At 46.4% G+C, this 18,031-nt stretch overlaps 1 protein-coding gene across 3 annotated transcripts in view; it reads right to left on the bottom strand.

Moving 5' to 3' along the window:
• Positions 1–18,031, bottom strand: part of UBE3B (ubiquitin protein ligase E3B) — an 82,140-nt gene that overhangs the window by 22,375 nt on the left and 41,734 nt on the right. For all 3 annotated transcript variants that reach the window (XM_040351812.1, XM_040351794.1, XM_040351802.1), the window contains 4 exons: positions 17,188–17,293; positions 16,986–17,106; positions 7,506–7,683; positions 6,345–6,514 (listed from right to left, as the gene is read on the bottom strand). In XM_040351812.1, the coding sequence (XP_040207746.1) occupies positions 6,345–6,514; positions 7,506–7,683; positions 16,986–17,106; positions 17,188–17,293 (575 nt within the window). The remainder of the gene's footprint in view (positions 1–6,344; positions 6,515–7,505; positions 7,684–16,985; positions 17,107–17,187; positions 17,294–18,031) is intronic.

Raw genomic sequence — 18,031 nt, 5'->3', positions numbered from 1 at the left:
CGCAGGCTCTGGGATCCCTTGTGCGGGACATGAACCTGTCTAGCTTCTTGTTTAGTCTCGATGCCATGATATCCACGTCCGGCACTCCCCACTTCTGGCAGAGTGTCTGAAAGACCTGTGGATGCAGAGACCACTCCCCCGGCAATAGAGTCTGGCGACTTAAGAAGTCCGCCTGTAGGTTGTCCACTCCGGGAATGAATATAGCCGATATGCAGGGCACATGGGCTTCTGCCCACAAGAAAATCAAGCTCACTTCTTTCTGAGCGGCTTGACTCTTGGTTCCCCCTTGGTGATTTATGTATGCCACCGCTGTGGCATTGTCCGATTGTATTCTCACCGGGAACCCCTGCAGTTTGGACGTCCAAGCCCTGAGGGCTAGTCGGGCAGCTCTGAGCTCCAAGATATTGATGGGCAAGTGCTTTTCTGCCGCTGCCCAAGTGCCCTGGCGAGTGCAACCATCCAAAATTGCTCCCCAGCCGATCAGGCTGGCGTCTGTGGTTACTATCTTCCAGGTCACAGGACTGAACGTCTTTCCCTTCAGGAGATTCTGAGGGTTTAACCACCAAGATAGACTTTGCCGGACTCTTGGTGAAAGTGGCAAAGGAATCTCCAAGGCCTGAGGCCTCTTGCTCCATGCTGACAGGATGGCTGCCTGCAGGATGCGAGTGTGGCTCTGAGCATATGGTACCGCCTCAAAGGTGGCCACCATCTTGCCTAGTAGCCGCATACATAGGCGAACAGTTGGCTTTCTCTTGCTCAGAACTATTTGTATTAGCTCTTTGATGGCCTTGACCTTTAATAGAGGTAGGAACACCTTCTGTTGTTCTGTATCCAATCTCATGCCGAGATATTCCAGCTGCCTTGTGGGCCGAAATGCTGATTTGTCTCGATTTAGGACCCAGCCGAACCTCTCGAGGTACTGAACCGTGAGGGCGACTGCTCGTTCCAGGCCAGGAAACGAGTGGTCTACGACCAAGAGGTCGTCCAGGTAAGCCAGGACCGTGACCCCTTGGGTCCTTAGATTGGCTAGGATTGGGGCTAGGACCTTCGTGAATACCCGGGGGCCGTAGCCAACCCGAAGGGGAGTGCCACAAATTGGAAATGACGCTGAGCCACCGAGAAGCGTAGAAATACCTGATGTGGCTGAAAAATTGGCACATGAAGGTAAGCATCCTTTATGTCTATGGACGCCATGAAGTCGTCCTTCTGGAGCACGGCGACAGCTGACTGAATAGTTTCCATCCGGAATGAGCGGACCTTTAGGTACGCATTTACTCCCTTTAAGTCCAAAATTGGCCTGACATCGCCGTTGGGCTTTGGGATGATAAACAGGTTGGAGTAGAACCCCAAGCCCTGTTCCTGGACTGGTACTTCTACTATCACCTTCTGGCACAGCAGATGATTCAATGCCGCCATCCACGCGGCTCCCTTCACCGGGTCGCCTGGTACTCTTGACTCCTGGTAATGAGGAGGAGGGAATTCTGAAAATTCTAGTTTGTAGCCTGTGGCCACGGAAGACCGTACCCAGCAGTCGGGAATGCTGGCCTCCCAAACTTCTGCAAAGAGACGTAGCCTTCCCCCCACCATCGTGGGTGGGGGCGCCCCTTCATAAGGCCGACTTGGGGGCTGGCTTCGCCGGCTTGCGGTACCAATGCTTCTTGCCCCCAGTGGCTTGGCCTTGTGGCTTATTGTTAAAGCCTGATCTTGCAGGAGGCCGTCGATACTGTCTGGTATTAGAGGGCCCCTGTCCCGGGAAGGGGGCTGGCGCTTAAACGCGGGCCCTCGGGCTTTCTTCTTGACTGGCAAGAGAGTGCTTTTGCCGCTTGATATAGTCTGAATATATCTATCCAGATCTTCTCCGAAGAGTCGTCCTCCATGGAAGGGAAACCCTACCAGGAGCTTTTTGCATGGGGGCTCAGCCTCCCAACTCTTCAACCATAAGAGCCTTCTCATATGGATTAGAAATAAGGATAAACGTGATGCCTGCTGGATGGAGTCCTTGATAGCATCCACCGTAAAGCGTATAGCCCTCGGTATATCCGAAAATTCCTCTGCCTGTTGGGCAGGGATAAGTTTAAGCATTTGCTTAGTCTTATCTGATAATGCTTGGGTAATTCCAATAGCAGCCACAGCGGGCTGAACTATCGCCCCTGCTGAAGTAAAGGAGGCTTTCAGTAATGTTTCCAAGCGTTTATCAACCGGATCCTTAAACACCTGTACGTTTTCCACCGGACAAGTTAAAGATTTGTTCACATAGGAGATGGCTGCGTCCACCGCCGGGGGCGCCCATCTTTTGGAGAATTTCTCCTCCATAGGATATAAAACAGAGAATTTTTTAGGTGGTAAAAAGACTCTATCTGGTTTAATCCAATCCTGAAACATGACCTCCTCGAGTAGAGGATGGACCGGAAAAACTGCGTTGCTTTGAGGCGTTCTTAAAGAGCCTAAAGCTGAAACCGCCGATACTTGAGGTTCTGGTATGGGTAACTTAAATGCCTCATGGACCATGTCCGTTAAGGCCTGAACCCACAAACTCTCCCCTTGGGAGGCTGAACCAGACCCCTCAGTATCCAGATCCTCGATCTCTGAACCACCCTGGTCCAAAGCGTCAAGTCTATCCAATTCCCCCAGGGAAAGGATTTCTGTGTCTGAGGGTTCTTGCTCGGGTGACGGAGACCTAGTCCGCTTTCTACCCGATATAGCTTTAGCTATCCTTTTTGCCATTCTTTTCTCTAGTTCACCTAAAGAAACAGCAAGAACTCTCTCAGTGACAAAGCCGGGGTTGGACTGACCTGGATCAGCCCCAGCACCAGATCCCCCAGGTCCCATCAAGGCGTGCCCTGATATGTCCTGTGGGGAGAGCAGCGGCATAGCCGTGTCTGAGCCCTCGGATTTTGCGGGGGAATCCCCACCCTTTGTACCCTCTGACCCAGAAGGCATGGTACAATACCGAGGTACACCTGCTATCACCCAGCCACAGACGTAGCTAAGGGGATCTGTCGGTTTGGGAGCGATAGAGACTAACGCCCAAACTGAGAAGGGAGATCAGCAGTTCTTTCCCTTCTTCTCTTTTTTTTTTTTTTTTGAAGAGGAAAAGAAACCACTCTGTCTCCCACTAAGTATTGCCAATAGCCATCTGCTGAAAAAAGGAAAAAGAAAACCTATCTGTAGGTTTGACAGTCCTTAGAAAATCTGCAATTCTTCCTTTCGCCACCGGGTGTCCTCGGCGTGCTCCGCTCTGTGTCCTCCTCTCCTCTAGCTCAGGATGACACTGAGCTCTTGGCAGCTAATGGAAGGACCTCCCCTTCCTTTATTTGTAATTCGCCGCCCACAGGGACGCGCCCCCACCACGGAAACGGCGCGAAAATCGTTTATATCTCGGGCGCGCGCCCGTCGGCGGGGGCCATCACACATGGAGGAGGACGGAGCAGCGCAGGCACCCAGGCAGGTAAGCCCTTTAGGTAGGTCACAGACCTCCTTTTAGCATGGGAAAAAAACTCCCCTCTTACAGAGATCCCACACCTAGCGCCAGCAGCCCAGCTAAGCAACACTTACCAGGGAGGTCACATATTACTGGGGAAAAAAGATTGAATCATCCTGTCCCTGTCATAGACATAGTGATTCCTTGCCAATGCAGAGCATACCCAGGTCTGTCCCCCTGTGCACCCCCTGTAGGGAACCTGCTAAGAACCAAGTTCCGCAAGCTCCCCCAATACTTACCTGCTCCATGCCGCAGGACTTTTGCACAGCAAGAGGTCCAATCTTCCCCCATCTCCGTGGGTGGCGTCTAGACCTTCAGGCCCTGGGTTCCTATGAAGGAGCCACTGTCCTGGGCCCATATAGCACCCTGGCAACAGAAACATTAGGCCCCCAAAGGTTTCTAAGTTCTGGGCCCAGGGTCCAGCTCTCTGAACAGAAAGCATTATGGGCTACACCCCAATGGTTTGGGGTCCGGTTGCTGACCACTTTAGCACTGAGGCCTTTGGACAGAACCGGTTAGCCCACCTTAATCCCAAGGATGTGGAGGTAAGCTAAACCATGACCAACACCTAAGACACTGGCGAAAAAACTGAGGTACTCCTCCTATGGGAGGGGGTTATATAGGGAGGGGCACTTCCTGTTTGAGATTGCCAGTGTCCATCACCTGAAGGTACTCCATATAACCCACATAGTAATGAATATGCCGCTCTGTGTCCCGTGATGTACGAGAAAGAAAAGATAATTAGCAAAATAGGATCTAACAGGATCTTATAAGGCGTTTAACAATAAAAAAAATTCTAAGTACCAAATATGACATGAATATTTTAGGAGAATTCTAGTAGAAGCCAGATCTACTAGCCACAATAACAATGATTTGTGTCCAATGAGAAAAAAATTAAAGCCTGTGAAATATTAGGCGACAGCTATAATAATGTGCAGTGACAATCAGTTTAACAAAGCAACTGCAATAAATTGTAAAGTGTCACTAAACCCACAGCATAAACAACTATCCATAAATGCTACATGCTGTTCATACTCATTTAGTCACTATGAGATTTGTTTTCTGCAAAAAAACTGATTGCTCCTGCTGCTCTCTATCTCCACCTTCTGTTCATATCCCCAATTCAGTTAGGGATTTTGCAGCTGTAGTTGCAACTCTGCACATGCTCAGTTTTCAGTGAGTTTCTATGCTGAGCATTTCCTCCCTATCACATCTGAGCAGCCCATGTGACTATAGCGTCACACATGTGGGCGCATACAAATTAGTAAATCACAGCCCACTCCCTCCCTCTTCATTCATGCCCACTGACCAGCTAAACACAATAGGGGAGGGATATTACATGTAAAATGATGGAGGTTTCCATTCCCTCTTGTTCTAAGACTCGGGCTGGAGGGATGTGACAGCCTGTGACTGGGAGAAATTCACCCACACCAAGTTATTGCCAAAAAATAATAGTTTTTATTTCAAATATATATTTATATATTTGTAGAAAAATTTAAAACAGTTTCTTCATACTATTTATTTACTTTTACTCTGTATTCCAAAGGCTGTTTTTCAGTGCCAAACAATGCCTGCCAATCAGTGATGCCCATTGTGGGCACTGATTGGCATCCATAGTGGCACTGATTGGCATCCATTATGTGTCATCCCTGGTGGTCTAGGGTGGCATACCTTTGATTTAAATCCCTGGTGATCTAGTGGAATCCCTGGTGGTCCAGTGGGCATCCTCAGGGGGGGGCTGTGCTGATAATCGATCAGTACAAACCCCCCCTGTCAGAGGAGCAGCCGATCTGCTCTCCTCTACTCGCGTCTGACAGACGCGAGTGAGGAAAAGCCGATTACCGGCTTTTGCTGTTTACATTGTGATCAGCCACGGCTGATCACGTGGTAAAGTGTCTCCGTGAGAGACACTTTACCTAGATCGGTGTTGCGGGGTGTCAGACTGACACCCTGCAACAACGATCGCCGCGATGCGCGCCCCGGGGGCGCGCAGCGGCTCAGAATCCTGAGGACGTCATATGGCGTCCAGTCAGGATTCTACAACCACTTTTCCGCCGTCAATCTGTCATTGGCGGGCGGCAAGTGGTTAATAATATAGTATTTAATGTGTAAATATTGCCAACATATGTGTGTTGCAAAGCACATAACACATGGTAACATACTACCTTTCATTACAATAAATAGTGCAGGCAGGTCTGTGGTGCATCTTGGTGTGCATACACCACAACTGTGTGAACCCAGCCTAAGGGGATGATTTACTAAAACTGGAGACTCCAAAATTTGATGCAGCTGTGCATAGAAACCAATCAGCTTACATTTTATTTTGTCAAAGCTTATTTGAACAAGCTCAAGTTAGAAGCCGATTGTCTACCATGCACAGCTTACACCAGATGTTGCACCCTCCAGTTTTAATAAATCAACCCCTAAGCCCTGGTTCAAATCGGCAGCAATGGAAGCGTCCTAATCAGTGCGACGCCGCATCTGCGGTACTGCACCGATTTCAAAAAGTCGTTTCTGTACTACATTCTGCGATTTCGGCCCGTGATTTACATTGAGATCTGTGCAGAAACCTGCACAGATGTCTCTGTAATTGCGACTGAAATCGGGGCTGACAAGCTGGAGTGAAATCATGCGAGTTCAGCTGAACTTGCACGGCTTCATTCCTGCAGCCCAGTGTGAACCTGGGCTAAGAGTCAATTCTTTTCAGCCAGCCTTTTTTCCATGCACTGAGATGGGTCATTAGGTAGTGCTATTCAAACAGGAAGAAAGCCTACATATTCTATATGCAAATCTGAGTGCTTCCTCTTACAGTTATATTTATAAAGTATAAGCTAGAACCCCCTTCCTTTAACAGTGAACATACTTTTCATGGGCAGATTGTTCTGCGGGGATGAGCTTGGAGTGGCCACAATAGACATCTCATGATTTTCAGCAAGCTTCTTGCTAAGAACTTCCCGAAACAAGATGCGGATCATATGGACACCCCACAAGTGCTGAAGCTGCTTGGTAAGTAAAGGCATGGACTCATTGAGACTGGAAAAAATATGCAGGAAAAAAACTTAAGTGCCATTAGACAATTAAAAGTCATTGATTTTAACAGGAAAAATGGAGTTGAATTGTATAAGGAAAGGAAGAAACAAAAAGACTAAACGGATGCAGAATAAAAGACCCGAGGAAGAGAAAAAGTCAGCGTCACAGGAGGAATGAATGGAAGAGTGGCAAGAAGGTAAATGGGATGGAAGAATAAGGAACGTATAGGTAGATTCACACACATTGGCCTAACTTTAGGGCGGCCTAGCCTAGCCTGTTTAGGCTACACCGCCGTAAATTAGTTAGGCTAGTAGTGATTCACAATCTACTTACCTGCTAATCTACGGCGGCGTAGCCTAAAACGAGCGGGTGTAAGGGCGCCTAATTCAAATTGCTTGGAGGGGGGCGTGTTGTATGGAAATGAGGCTTGACCTCACGTTTTTTGACACTACGCATGCGCCGGGCGACTCCATTTCCCAGTGCGCATTGCGGCTAAGTACGCCGTACGGGCCTATTGATTTTGACGTGGACGTAAACGACGTAACTCCCGATTCGCGGACGACTTACGCAAACGACGCAAAAATTTCGAACCTCTCGGCGGGAACGGCGGCCATACTTTAACATTGTTATTCCACCTCATAGGAATCGGCGTATCTCCTCATTTATATAATCTATGCCGGCCGCAATGAAAGCGCCATCTAGCGGCCATCAGAAACATTGCAAGCTAAGATAGAACGGCGCAAGCCGGCCTATCTTAGCTTTGTTTAAGCGTATCTCTGTTTGAGCATACGCTTAAACAAACGCCAGCGTAGATTCAGAGTTAGGTCGGCTTATCTACTGATAAGCCGGCCTAACTCTTTGTGAATCTACCTATAAAAGTAGAAGAAAGTTAGTAAGAAAAAAAGGACAACCCCCAAAATACACATCTTGTCTGTGTTTTAAGATAACTATTACCGGTATTTTATTATAGCTCAAAACTTTTTATAAAACATACCCATAATCAACAGTCTGAGAAAACCAGCCAAGCACAGGGTGCCAGTGTGTGAGATTAGATTTCTTCTGCGATACATACTGCTGACAGTATGATAACATCTGAGTGAGGACACTGACAAAGTGACCCGTTTCTTCTTCCAGCACCTTCTCGGTAAGGTGTCCAAGGTGAATGAGGTTACCTATAAAAATTGGAAGCGTTACTGATCTGAATAAGATGGGAAAGTAAAAAAAATAAGGAAAAAAGCAGGACAATTTTAGTCAAACTTTGCCTACCTGCTGATAGCCAATAAGGTAAAAAATAACTCCTCTCTAAGGGTGGATTTAGATGTGCACATAAATCTCCCTATTCCTCAGAAGGACCATCCGGTTTAGGATTGCTCTTCAGAGTGCCAGACATATGGTGAGGAAGTGATGTGATGTCTAATCACCGCCTGTTTCAACCCCATTTGTGCTGATAAAAATGAGTGTGTTGCAAGCCTGCTGATGGCTATATGTTGGGTAAACATTGCCATGGGCGTAAAGCATCACAACTGCGGCATGTAAACACTGTCGTCCGCTGTTTACTGCGGCTTAAGAGAAGGGGGTGGCAGGAGGCAAATATGCAGCTACACCATGCATCTTGTGCCGTCCCCCCCACCAACCGCACATGTAAATGAAGCACAAAGATCTCCACTAATTACTTTCTAGTTTCATTAGTGTAGGTATAACAATATATTTTTTTTAGTTTGACAAGAATGTTATGATGTAGTTACATTGATTTGTGGTTCTGTCATTTAGAATGTTTACTGGGGGGCAGAACACAGGGACAGTAATATTGACAGGAAAATAAAGGGATTTTTAATACAGCTTACCTGTAAAATCCTTTTCTTGGAGTACATCACGGGACACAGAGCGGCATATTCATTACTATATGGGGTTATATGGAGTACCTTCAGGTGTTGACACTGGCAATCTCAAACAGGAAATGCCCCTCCCTATATAACCCCCTCCCATAGGAGGAGTACCTCAGTTTTGTAGCAAGCAGTATGCCTCCCAAAATGGTCCCCAAAAAGAGGGGTGGGAGCTCTGTGTCCCGTGATGTACTCCAAGAAAAGGATTTTACAGGTAAGCTGTATTAAAAATCCCTTTTTCTTTATCGTACATCACGGGACACAGAGCGGCATATTCATTACTATATGGGATGTCCCAAAGCAATGCTCACAATGAGGGGAGGGAGAACATCTCCAAGACAAAAGGATTTAATTTAGAGAAATACTCAAATCATAATAAATCCAACTTAGTTGAGAAAAATAATCTTAAATTTTAAATTTAACTCAAAAAAGAGGAGCCCCCGGATTCCGAGGGTCTCAAACTGCAGCCTGCAGCACTGCCTGCCCAAAGGCTGTATCAGACTTCCTTCTTACGTCCAACTGGTAGAACTTTGTAAACGTGTGGACAGAAGACCAGGTTGCCGCCTTGCAAACTTGAGCCATAGAGATCTGGTGGTGTGCTGCCCAGGAGGCGCCCATGGCCCTAGTAGAATGAGCCTTTAATGATACTGGAGGAGGCAACCCTTTCAAGCCGTAGGCCTGAGTGATTAATTGCTTAATCCACCTAGAAATGGTGGACTTTGCAGCTGCCTGCCCCTTCTTGGGCCCATCCGGTAATACGAACAGCACATCTGTTTTCCGGATCTTCTTTGTAGCTTTAAGATAGGCCTTCATGGCCCTGACGATATCCAAGGTATGCAGCAACCCTTCCTTTCTGGAAGTAGGTTTAGGGAAGAAGGATGGTAATACCAAATCCTGGTTCAAATGAAAACTGGATACAACCTTCGGTAGGAAGGATGAGGGCGGAGAACGACCCTGTCCTTATGAAAAATAAGATATGGTTCCTTACAGGATAAGGCCGCCAGTTCCGATACTCTTCTTGCGGAAACTATGGCGACCAAAAATACTAACTTTCTTGTCAGTAAAACCAAAGGAATTTCAGCCAACGGCTCAAACGGTTGTTTCTGTAAACTTGACAGAACAAGGTTTAAATCCCACGGGCAAAGCGGGGATTTAACTGGAGGTTTAATACGTAAGACCCCTTGAAGGAAGGTCTTAACCAGCGAGTGGGTGGCCAGCGGCCGCTGAAACCACACTGACAGAGCAGAAATCTGTCCTTTGATTATGCTTAATGCCAATCCTTTATCCACTCCTAGCTGGAGAAAACTTAATACTCTATCGATGGTAAATTTGCGAGAAAGCCATCGCTTGGACTCGCACCAGCCTACATAGGCCTTCCAGACCCTGTAATAAATCACCCTAGAGACCGGTTTCCTGGCTCTGATTAGGGTAGAGATTACTTTCTGAGACAGACCTCTACCCCTGAGAATCAGGGATTCAGCTTCCAGGCCGTCAAATTTAGATGCCGTAAGGCAGGGTGGAGGATCGGACCTTGCGATAGCAGGTCTGGCCGTAGAGGAAGAGTCCAAGGGTCTCCCACTACCATCTTTAAGATTAGTGAGTACCATGCCCTTCTGGGCCATGCTGGAGCTACCAGGATGACTGGTATGTGCTCCACCCGGATCCTGCGCCGCAGGCGGGGTAGTAACTGGAGCGGGGGAAACGCATAAAGAAGTTTGAACTGATGCCAAGGGCAAACCAACGCATCGGTTCCGCAGGCCATCGGATCCCTTGAGCGGGACATGAACCTGTCTAGCTTCTTGTTGAGTCTCGATGCCATGATATCCACGTCCGGCACTCCCCATCTTTGGCAGAGTGCTTGAAAGATTTGTGGATGCAGAGACCATTCCCCCGGCAAAAGAGTCTGGCGGCTTAAGAAGTCCGCCTGAAAGTTGTCCACTCCTGGAATGAATATTGCCGATATGCAGGGCACATGAGCCTCTGCCCATAGGAGAATCAAGCTCACCTCTCTCTGAGCGGCTTGACTCCTGGTTCCCCCTTGGTGATTTATGTATGCCACGGCCGTGGCATTGTCTGATTGAATTCTCACCGGGAACCCCTGCAATTTTGACGTCCAAGCCCTGAGGGCTAGTCGAGCAGCTCTGAGCTCCAAGATGTTGATGGGCAACTGCTTCTCTGGCGTTGCCCAAGTACCTTGGCGAGTGCAACCATCCAAAATTGCTCCCCAGCCCGTCAGGCTGGCGTCTGTGGTCACTATCTTCCAAGCCACTGGGCTGAAAGACTTCCCCTTCAGTAGATTCTGAGGGTCTAACCACCAACACAGACTTTGTCGGACTCTTGATGAGAGCGGCAACGGGATATCCAAGGCCTGTGGCCTTCTGCTCCATGCTGACAGGATGGCTGCCTGCAGGATGCGAGTGTGGCTCTGGGCGTATGGTACCGCCTCGAATGTGGCCACCATCTTGCCTAGTAATCTCATACATAGGCGAATAGTCGGTTCCTTCTTGCTTAGAACCAGTAGGATTAATTCCTTGATGGCTTTGACCTTCCTCAGAGGTAGAAACACTCTTTGTTCTGTGTCTAATCTCATGCCGAGATATTCCAACTGCCTTGTGGGCAGGAAAGCTGACTTTTCTCGATTTAGGACCCAGCCGAACTTCGAGGTATTGGACCGTGAGGGCCACTGCTCGCTCCAAGCCGGGAGACGAGTGATCTATGACTAGGACAGAATCCAGACACCCTGACTGGGTATCTCTGCCAAGACATTGCTTCCCAAACTTTGGAACAGAAGATCAGTGAATCTGGCTATAGTTACCCCAAGAACTAGGCAATGCCAGTTGTGGACTAAAACCAGAATAAGAACTGTATATTTGAACAGAGGCACAAAGAGATATACACTCATGCCTTGTACACACGATCGGTTTTCCCGACGGTAAAAAGTCCGCCGGGAAAACAGAGTAAAAGCATGGTAACTTTTTCCCCCTACACACGGCTGGGTTTCCCGACAGGAAAACTGCCATGAGAGCTTTGGTCGGGAAACCCGGCCATGTGTATGCTCCAATCGCCGGGAAAAAAAGAGAACATGTTCTTTTTTTCCTGCCAGGGATTCCCGTCGGTTTTCCTGTTGGGAAAACTGCGATGGAGCATACACATGGCCGGGATTCCCGGTCAAAAGCTCTCATGCCAGTTTTCCTGCCAGGAAAACCGTACGTGTGTACGAGGCAACAGAGGACCATCCCCCCTCCTTTGCATAATGACACAGGGCGGGGTAGACTTTACCTCCTAAAGTAAAATGTAAGCCAATCCACATATACATCCCATAATATTTTGCTCCCAAGGCAGACAGAAACAATAGAACAATGGTATACAGGCACTTAAACACATAACAACCCCCCCACCCCACCTCAAACGATCTAGCAGTCTGAGAGGTGAAATTATTTATCTTCATATATTCCTTAAGGGATATTGTTTAGAAATATTACTGTCCCAAGTGAAAGAACCATTTTATTCATTCATTCAGCACACATCACACATACAGAAACCCTGGACAAGGAGTTTCCCAACCTCTCTAAGGTAAGCTGGGTTCCACAAGCCCTCTGCCCAAAGTGACTCCCGTCACAATTGTAAGCCAGGGCTATAGAAGTACAGAATAATAGATCAATACTGTAAAAAACAGACATATAAGAAAAGAGCACTAAGTGGTCCGATAATAGGAACAGGAGCAGTAGGAGTGAGATTTGATAGCACAGTGTACAGAGGAAAGTCTCATAAGAACAGTAGCATATGAGCAATCACAGTAGATCCAAATGGCCATGCTATGAGCAGGAGGGAGCTGAATGTCACTGCATAAATGTCACTGCAGAAAAAAATAATTAAGAGAGCAATAAAAAGGTAATGATGGGATGCAGATGACTGAAACACACAATAGACAAGGGCTGTTTTTGACCTGAAGACAAATGAGCTGACAACAGCGTGGTGGATTTGGAGATTATGATGGCTGGAGAATAATATGGGAAATGAAGGAAGATGTTTCAGAAGCGTAGGGCATGAGACTGCAGAGTGTAAACCAGTACAGGACCAAACAGGGATGGACATAATAAAAATCATGGGGAAACACACTCAGGGCTACTTCTGACCTATAGACAACTTAGCTGATAAGAGCTTAATTGAATATTATGCTGCGGGGACTGGAGAAAGATATGGGAACTGAAAAAAAGATGTTAGAAACTAACAATGTTAGACAATGTAATGTTAGAAACTACAGGGTGTGGTCAAACATAGGACGTTTTGGGGAAGCGATCTGACCTCCCTAAATGTAATTTGCAGGATAGAAGGCAAACAGTTGTGGGTAATATTTAATGCTTTTGCTGCCACCGATGTAAGTCTTATGCCGTGTACACACCATCACTTTATGTGATGAAAAAAAATGACGTTTTTAAAAACGTCACTTTAATTGACCGTGTGTGTGGGAAAACGTCGTTTTATGTCTTCTAAAAAACGACCAAAAAAAATTGAAGCATGCTTCAATTTTATGCGTCGTTTTTCAAAACGTCAACTTTTACTTCACAGAAATTGACCGTGTGTAGCAAAAAACGTCGTTTAAAACGACGTTTTTTCACCCGCGCATGCCCAGAAGCTACTTATGAAGCGAGCTTCAATGGAAAAACGTGGTGGAACGTAACCTCGCTTTGCTAGAACATTGTGAGAAAAATTATGGTGTGTAGGCAACTTCGTCTTTGAAAATTGAAGTTTCAAAAATGTCATTTTTTACTTCACAGAAAATGTCGTATTTTTTCATCACATAAAGTGATGGTGTGTACGGGGCATTAGGTCAGCACCACAAGGTTTTACAGTAATGTCTACTGTGAACAGTGTATACATTTTCGGCAGCTGGGTTGTTTCCATGGACCCCCCCGAAACATGCCTTTCCCGCAGCATGACTCCCCAGGCTCCACTATCCCAGCGCTTCCAGGACCAGCATGGTGTGCGTCACTGAGTAGCTGGGCGAGAGGAAGACCAGAGAACATCACGCGAGAGAAAACACTGAGGCAACATGTATTTTTAAAATGTCTAAAAAAAATAGTTGCACCTGTAGCACTACCCGCGAAGGAGCTGCTGGCTTGTTTTGGGTGGCATGTTACCTCATGGCTCCTCCGCCGTCTAAGGGTGTATGGTGGATGTAGCATTAACGAAATGTTCACAATGTCTTTTTCTGTGCTCTTTATTACCCAGCCGGGTAAAAACAATAAAACTTTGTGGTGATAGAAGAGTTAAAGGAGAAATAGCACTTAGTCTTCTTTGCCACTCCAGCCGGAGTGGGTATAGCGTACCTGGACAGGCCTCTCTCACTGACCTGGCAGCCAGAGTATCACTCGGAACTTAGAGGAAAAGTCTCTGCCACAGACCATCCTTAGGATTGAGGTAGCGGAGGTAATCCTAATCCTCCTTAAGACTTTGGCCTGGATCTCCTTCAGGTAGTTTACAGGTGACCGACTGACAGGTGACCAACGTCCATCCTTTCAGTATTCGGTTCACTTGATCCCCGGTGGATTGTCAAGACCCTATTGGATTGCCAGCCTCTCTTGGCTCTCCTCAGATGGACTCCCTACGAACAGCTATCTCGCTTGGGATCTTCTCAGGATTGGGGACCCAGCCAGAGCTTTAAATGTTCCGGGCCAACATGGTCCCGGAACACCACGTGGCACGCGCACCCCGACCTGGTAAGCCATTTTTCCGGGGCGCCGTGATGCAGTCACCCTAAAAGTGGGTGCCGCACTCGAAGAAGAACCCAGACCAATGAAGTCTGTCTCATAAATACCCTCCCCCAGCATGCACAGCGAGGAGAAACCCTCCTGATAGGCTGTTGAGGAAAAGCACCCAAACCTCGACTCCACTGCTGCCACCTTTCATCCTGGGGTGGCAACAGCACCCCAGGAACAACAGAGTAAGCCCACAGAACAGCCAATCTGAGACAGAGACCCAATTTGAATAGATTAACTGGATCAGAGCTACCTAACTTTCTGATTCCCCTCTAAATTTAACAAAGCACCGGTACTTGGAAGTAACCAGGCGCTACACACCCAATTACATAAACAACTTCCTCCCCCTCACCTACATGTGAAAACACAGATTGTACTACAAATATTACATATTGCCATGCATGCCAGACTGAAAGCAATAATTCTAGGGCCATTATCCATGATTAATGCTAAGCTGATGACCTGTAGGAGCTTTTAAAATGTTGCCTATGTGAAATAGGTATTATGTACCAAAGATTGTCACTGTTTCAAGGGCGCACACATGCTGTACATCTATTTATTTGTCACAACCTTATCTTTTACGTTTTAACAAAAAATGTGTAATACATTGCATTTGTGTGCACTAAAAATAACTGTGTAGTGCATTTTTTTTTTTTTAACAAAAAAAAACTTGCATTCAATAAACTGTTGGCCTAATATGCAAAAAAACTTTTTTGGAAAAACTAACATTTTATTCTCCAGGGTCGTGGCTTTCAGGAAACATGTCATTTGTAGGGGGTGTATTTAATATTCAGGCCTAAAATGCAGCAATATAGTATTATTTGAGATAGTGGGGCAAAAATGTAAAAAAAAAGCAGCAAAGAAGATTGCTAGCGGGAGTAGAGAAGCTCTGAGGGCACAGAGAGGGATATCAGAGAATGATGGGAAAAGCATACATCTAGCTGGCACAGAAGAGAACCCGAAAAAGTCTGGAACAAAGAAATACATGGGCCAGCAGAAATTAGATAGAGGATGGGAGTAAACACTAAGCACAACACAGTAGAAAGACACGGTTGCATGAAAATAGAAGACCGCAAGGCTGCAAAGCTTCAATGGACACAAAAGGCACCCATGATCTGATGGAAGAAGGGGCCATAGATAAGACCACTATTAAGTTACAGTGAGCTGCAGTGGCGGCCCGTCCATAGGGGGCACCTGGGCGCCGCCCCCCTCCCCCAAAGGCAGTAACAAAAAAAAAACTAAAACATTTTTTTTTCTTTTTTTGGCCCTTTAAGAAAAAAAAAAAAAGGCCCTTTAACAGCACTACTATGCTCAGGGTGGGCGCCGGTCACAGTGCGCTGCTATAGCGTCATTGAAGCGTCATGCCAATACAAGCAGGCAAGACGCTTCATTTGCAGGTTTTTTTTAAGCTCTGTGGCTATGTGCTGTGCGCCACGAGCCAATCACTCTCCAGTGTCTCCACAGTCTCCACTCTAATTGGGTCCTGCTGCTTCCTCTCTGCTAAAGGAAATTGGCGGTGCTTTCCAGGGCAGTGTTACTTTCGTTTTGGCTCCAGGAGGAATCTAAGGTAGGAAACTTATTAAAATACTTTATTTGTCTCATTGTCTGTCCTGTCCACCCCATCATGTCCAGGCAGCAGCTTGTGCTGTATGCTCAGCCTGCACTGTGATCGGACTGAGTGTGGACAGGAGGGAGGGGGGGGGGGGGGTGCCGTGCTTCACCCAGCAATCATCAGAGCCTTACACATCTCCTGTCTGTGTGTCAGCCGGGCTCTGAATACAGTGTCCTGCAGCTGTGCTTAACAGATCACTTATCTCTGTGTGTCTATCTGGTCCCCCCACCTCTCTCTCTGTGTGTCTTTATGCCCCCCCTCTCTCGCTCTCTCTGTCTATCTGGTCCCCCCCCTCTCTCTCTCTCTCTGTGTCTCTATGCCCCCCCCTCTCTCTCTGTGTGTCTATATGCCCCCCCCCTCTCTCTCTGTCTGTCTATCTATCTATCTATGTATCTATCTATCTGTCTATCTATCTATCTCTGTATGTATGTATCTATCTATCTATCTATCTATCTATGTGTCTATCTATCTATCTATCTCTCTCTGTATGTATCTATCTCTGTGTGTATCTATCTATCTATCTATCTCTGTATCTATCTCTGTATCTATCTCTCTATCTATATATCCCTGTATCTATCTATCTATCTATCTATCTATCTATCTATCTATCTATCTATCTATCTATCTATCTATCTATCTCTGTATCTATCTATCTATCTCTGTATCTATCTATCTATCTCTGTATCTATCTATCTATCTCTGTATCTATCTATCTATCGCTGTATCTATCTCTCTATCTATAGCTCTATCTCTCTATCTATAGCTCTATCTCTCTATCTATAGCTCTATCTATCTGTCTGTCTATCCAATTATCTATCTATCGGAATATCTGTCTGTCTGTCTGCAGGTCCCATTGTCTGCGAGTGACGTTGGCCGGGGGGGGGGGGGGGCTGGGGTTCTGTTTGCGCCCCCCCCAAAAATGGAGCACCAGCCGCCACTGGTGAGCTGGCATGGAGATGCTAAAAACAGAATATGGAGAAGGAAGGAGTGCTAAGGGAATGGATATATTGTCATTACCATGTGGGTAAAGGAGTGCCAACACTGCAGAAAAGCACACGACCTAGAGCACACTAGCAAGGGGAGGATAGACCACAGATTTGGAGTGTGAAAAAGTCACAGTAAAAGTGAAGAGGAGAGAATGGACCAACAAAAAGCTAGTAGGAGGTAATGCATGCTCCCTAAAAAAATACAGTTACTGACACATGTCGAATGACCATTACCTAGCAAGCACAGCGTGTGGCTTCCTTCCAGACAAACACATACATCTCTGCACTGCTCTTCTCGACTCAGGAACAAAATGAATTTATGAAAGAGTCCATTCGATTCTACTACAGCCATCCGCTATAATGAAAATCAAAGTAACAAAAGTAAATATCACTTTATTATTCATTTATATTTTTCCTGAATGTTAGTAGGACTTACATCTGGAGTGAGGCTAGAGAGGTGCGCAATCAGAGCTGGAACTGACATTATGTGGATCAGGAATGAGCGGAGAAGATTGTCAGAAAACTGAGCAACCACTACAGGACTAGAAAAGATTAAAGATAAATATGTTACTATAACAATTAAAGGAGAAATTGAGGTTGTAAAAAAAAAAAACACATCTACTCTGTAGCTGCAGTTGTCCAATTTAGGCTCTAAGACTGAAAACTGAGGGATCACTTGACCGTTGATTGCTCAGTTCACAGTTTGCTCAAAGCAGAGAGTAGCGACTGTCGGACACTGCACGCCTCTTTGCTCCTCTCCAGTGCTTACTGGAGTGCTGGGCTGGAGAGGGTAGCCAGCTGTGAATCAGGCAGCTGGATGTATCCCTGCAAAATGGACAAATTCTTTCCAGAGCCTGGAGTGGCTCCGTCACATCAGCTGACATCGGGCTATAGCCGCTATCATCTGATTCTGGGTCACAGGAGAGCAAAAGTACGCGCAGTAGTGTGACTCACAAGATAAATATGGCCAAAAAAGCTTTTGCCATACTCGTCTTTTAAGGGAATTAGGATACATACAGTAGATAGACAAGTAGATAGATAATAAGATTGGAAAATAATGTCAACATTTGCCTCTTTTATATTTTAGTATCGCTGCATGCTCTGATCAAAGCAACATTTTCCAACAAGCCATGGCCAAGAAAATGCCATAAATGGATCGAAATTCAGCCATTCCCTGCTCAACTGGCCGTATTTCAATCCATCTATGGACAGCTTTGGAATAATGGACTTACCAAGTTCTTGCCCCAGAGGCAAAGTGCTGCATGAATAGCTGAACAAAA

Source organism: Rana temporaria, chromosome 1 (genome assembly GCF_905171775.1).
Source record: "Rana temporaria chromosome 1, aRanTem1.1, whole genome shotgun sequence".
Lineage (NCBI taxonomy): Eukaryota > Metazoa > Chordata > Amphibia > Anura > Ranidae > Rana > Rana temporaria.
This window is presented reverse-complemented; position numbering and strand designations above follow the sequence as displayed.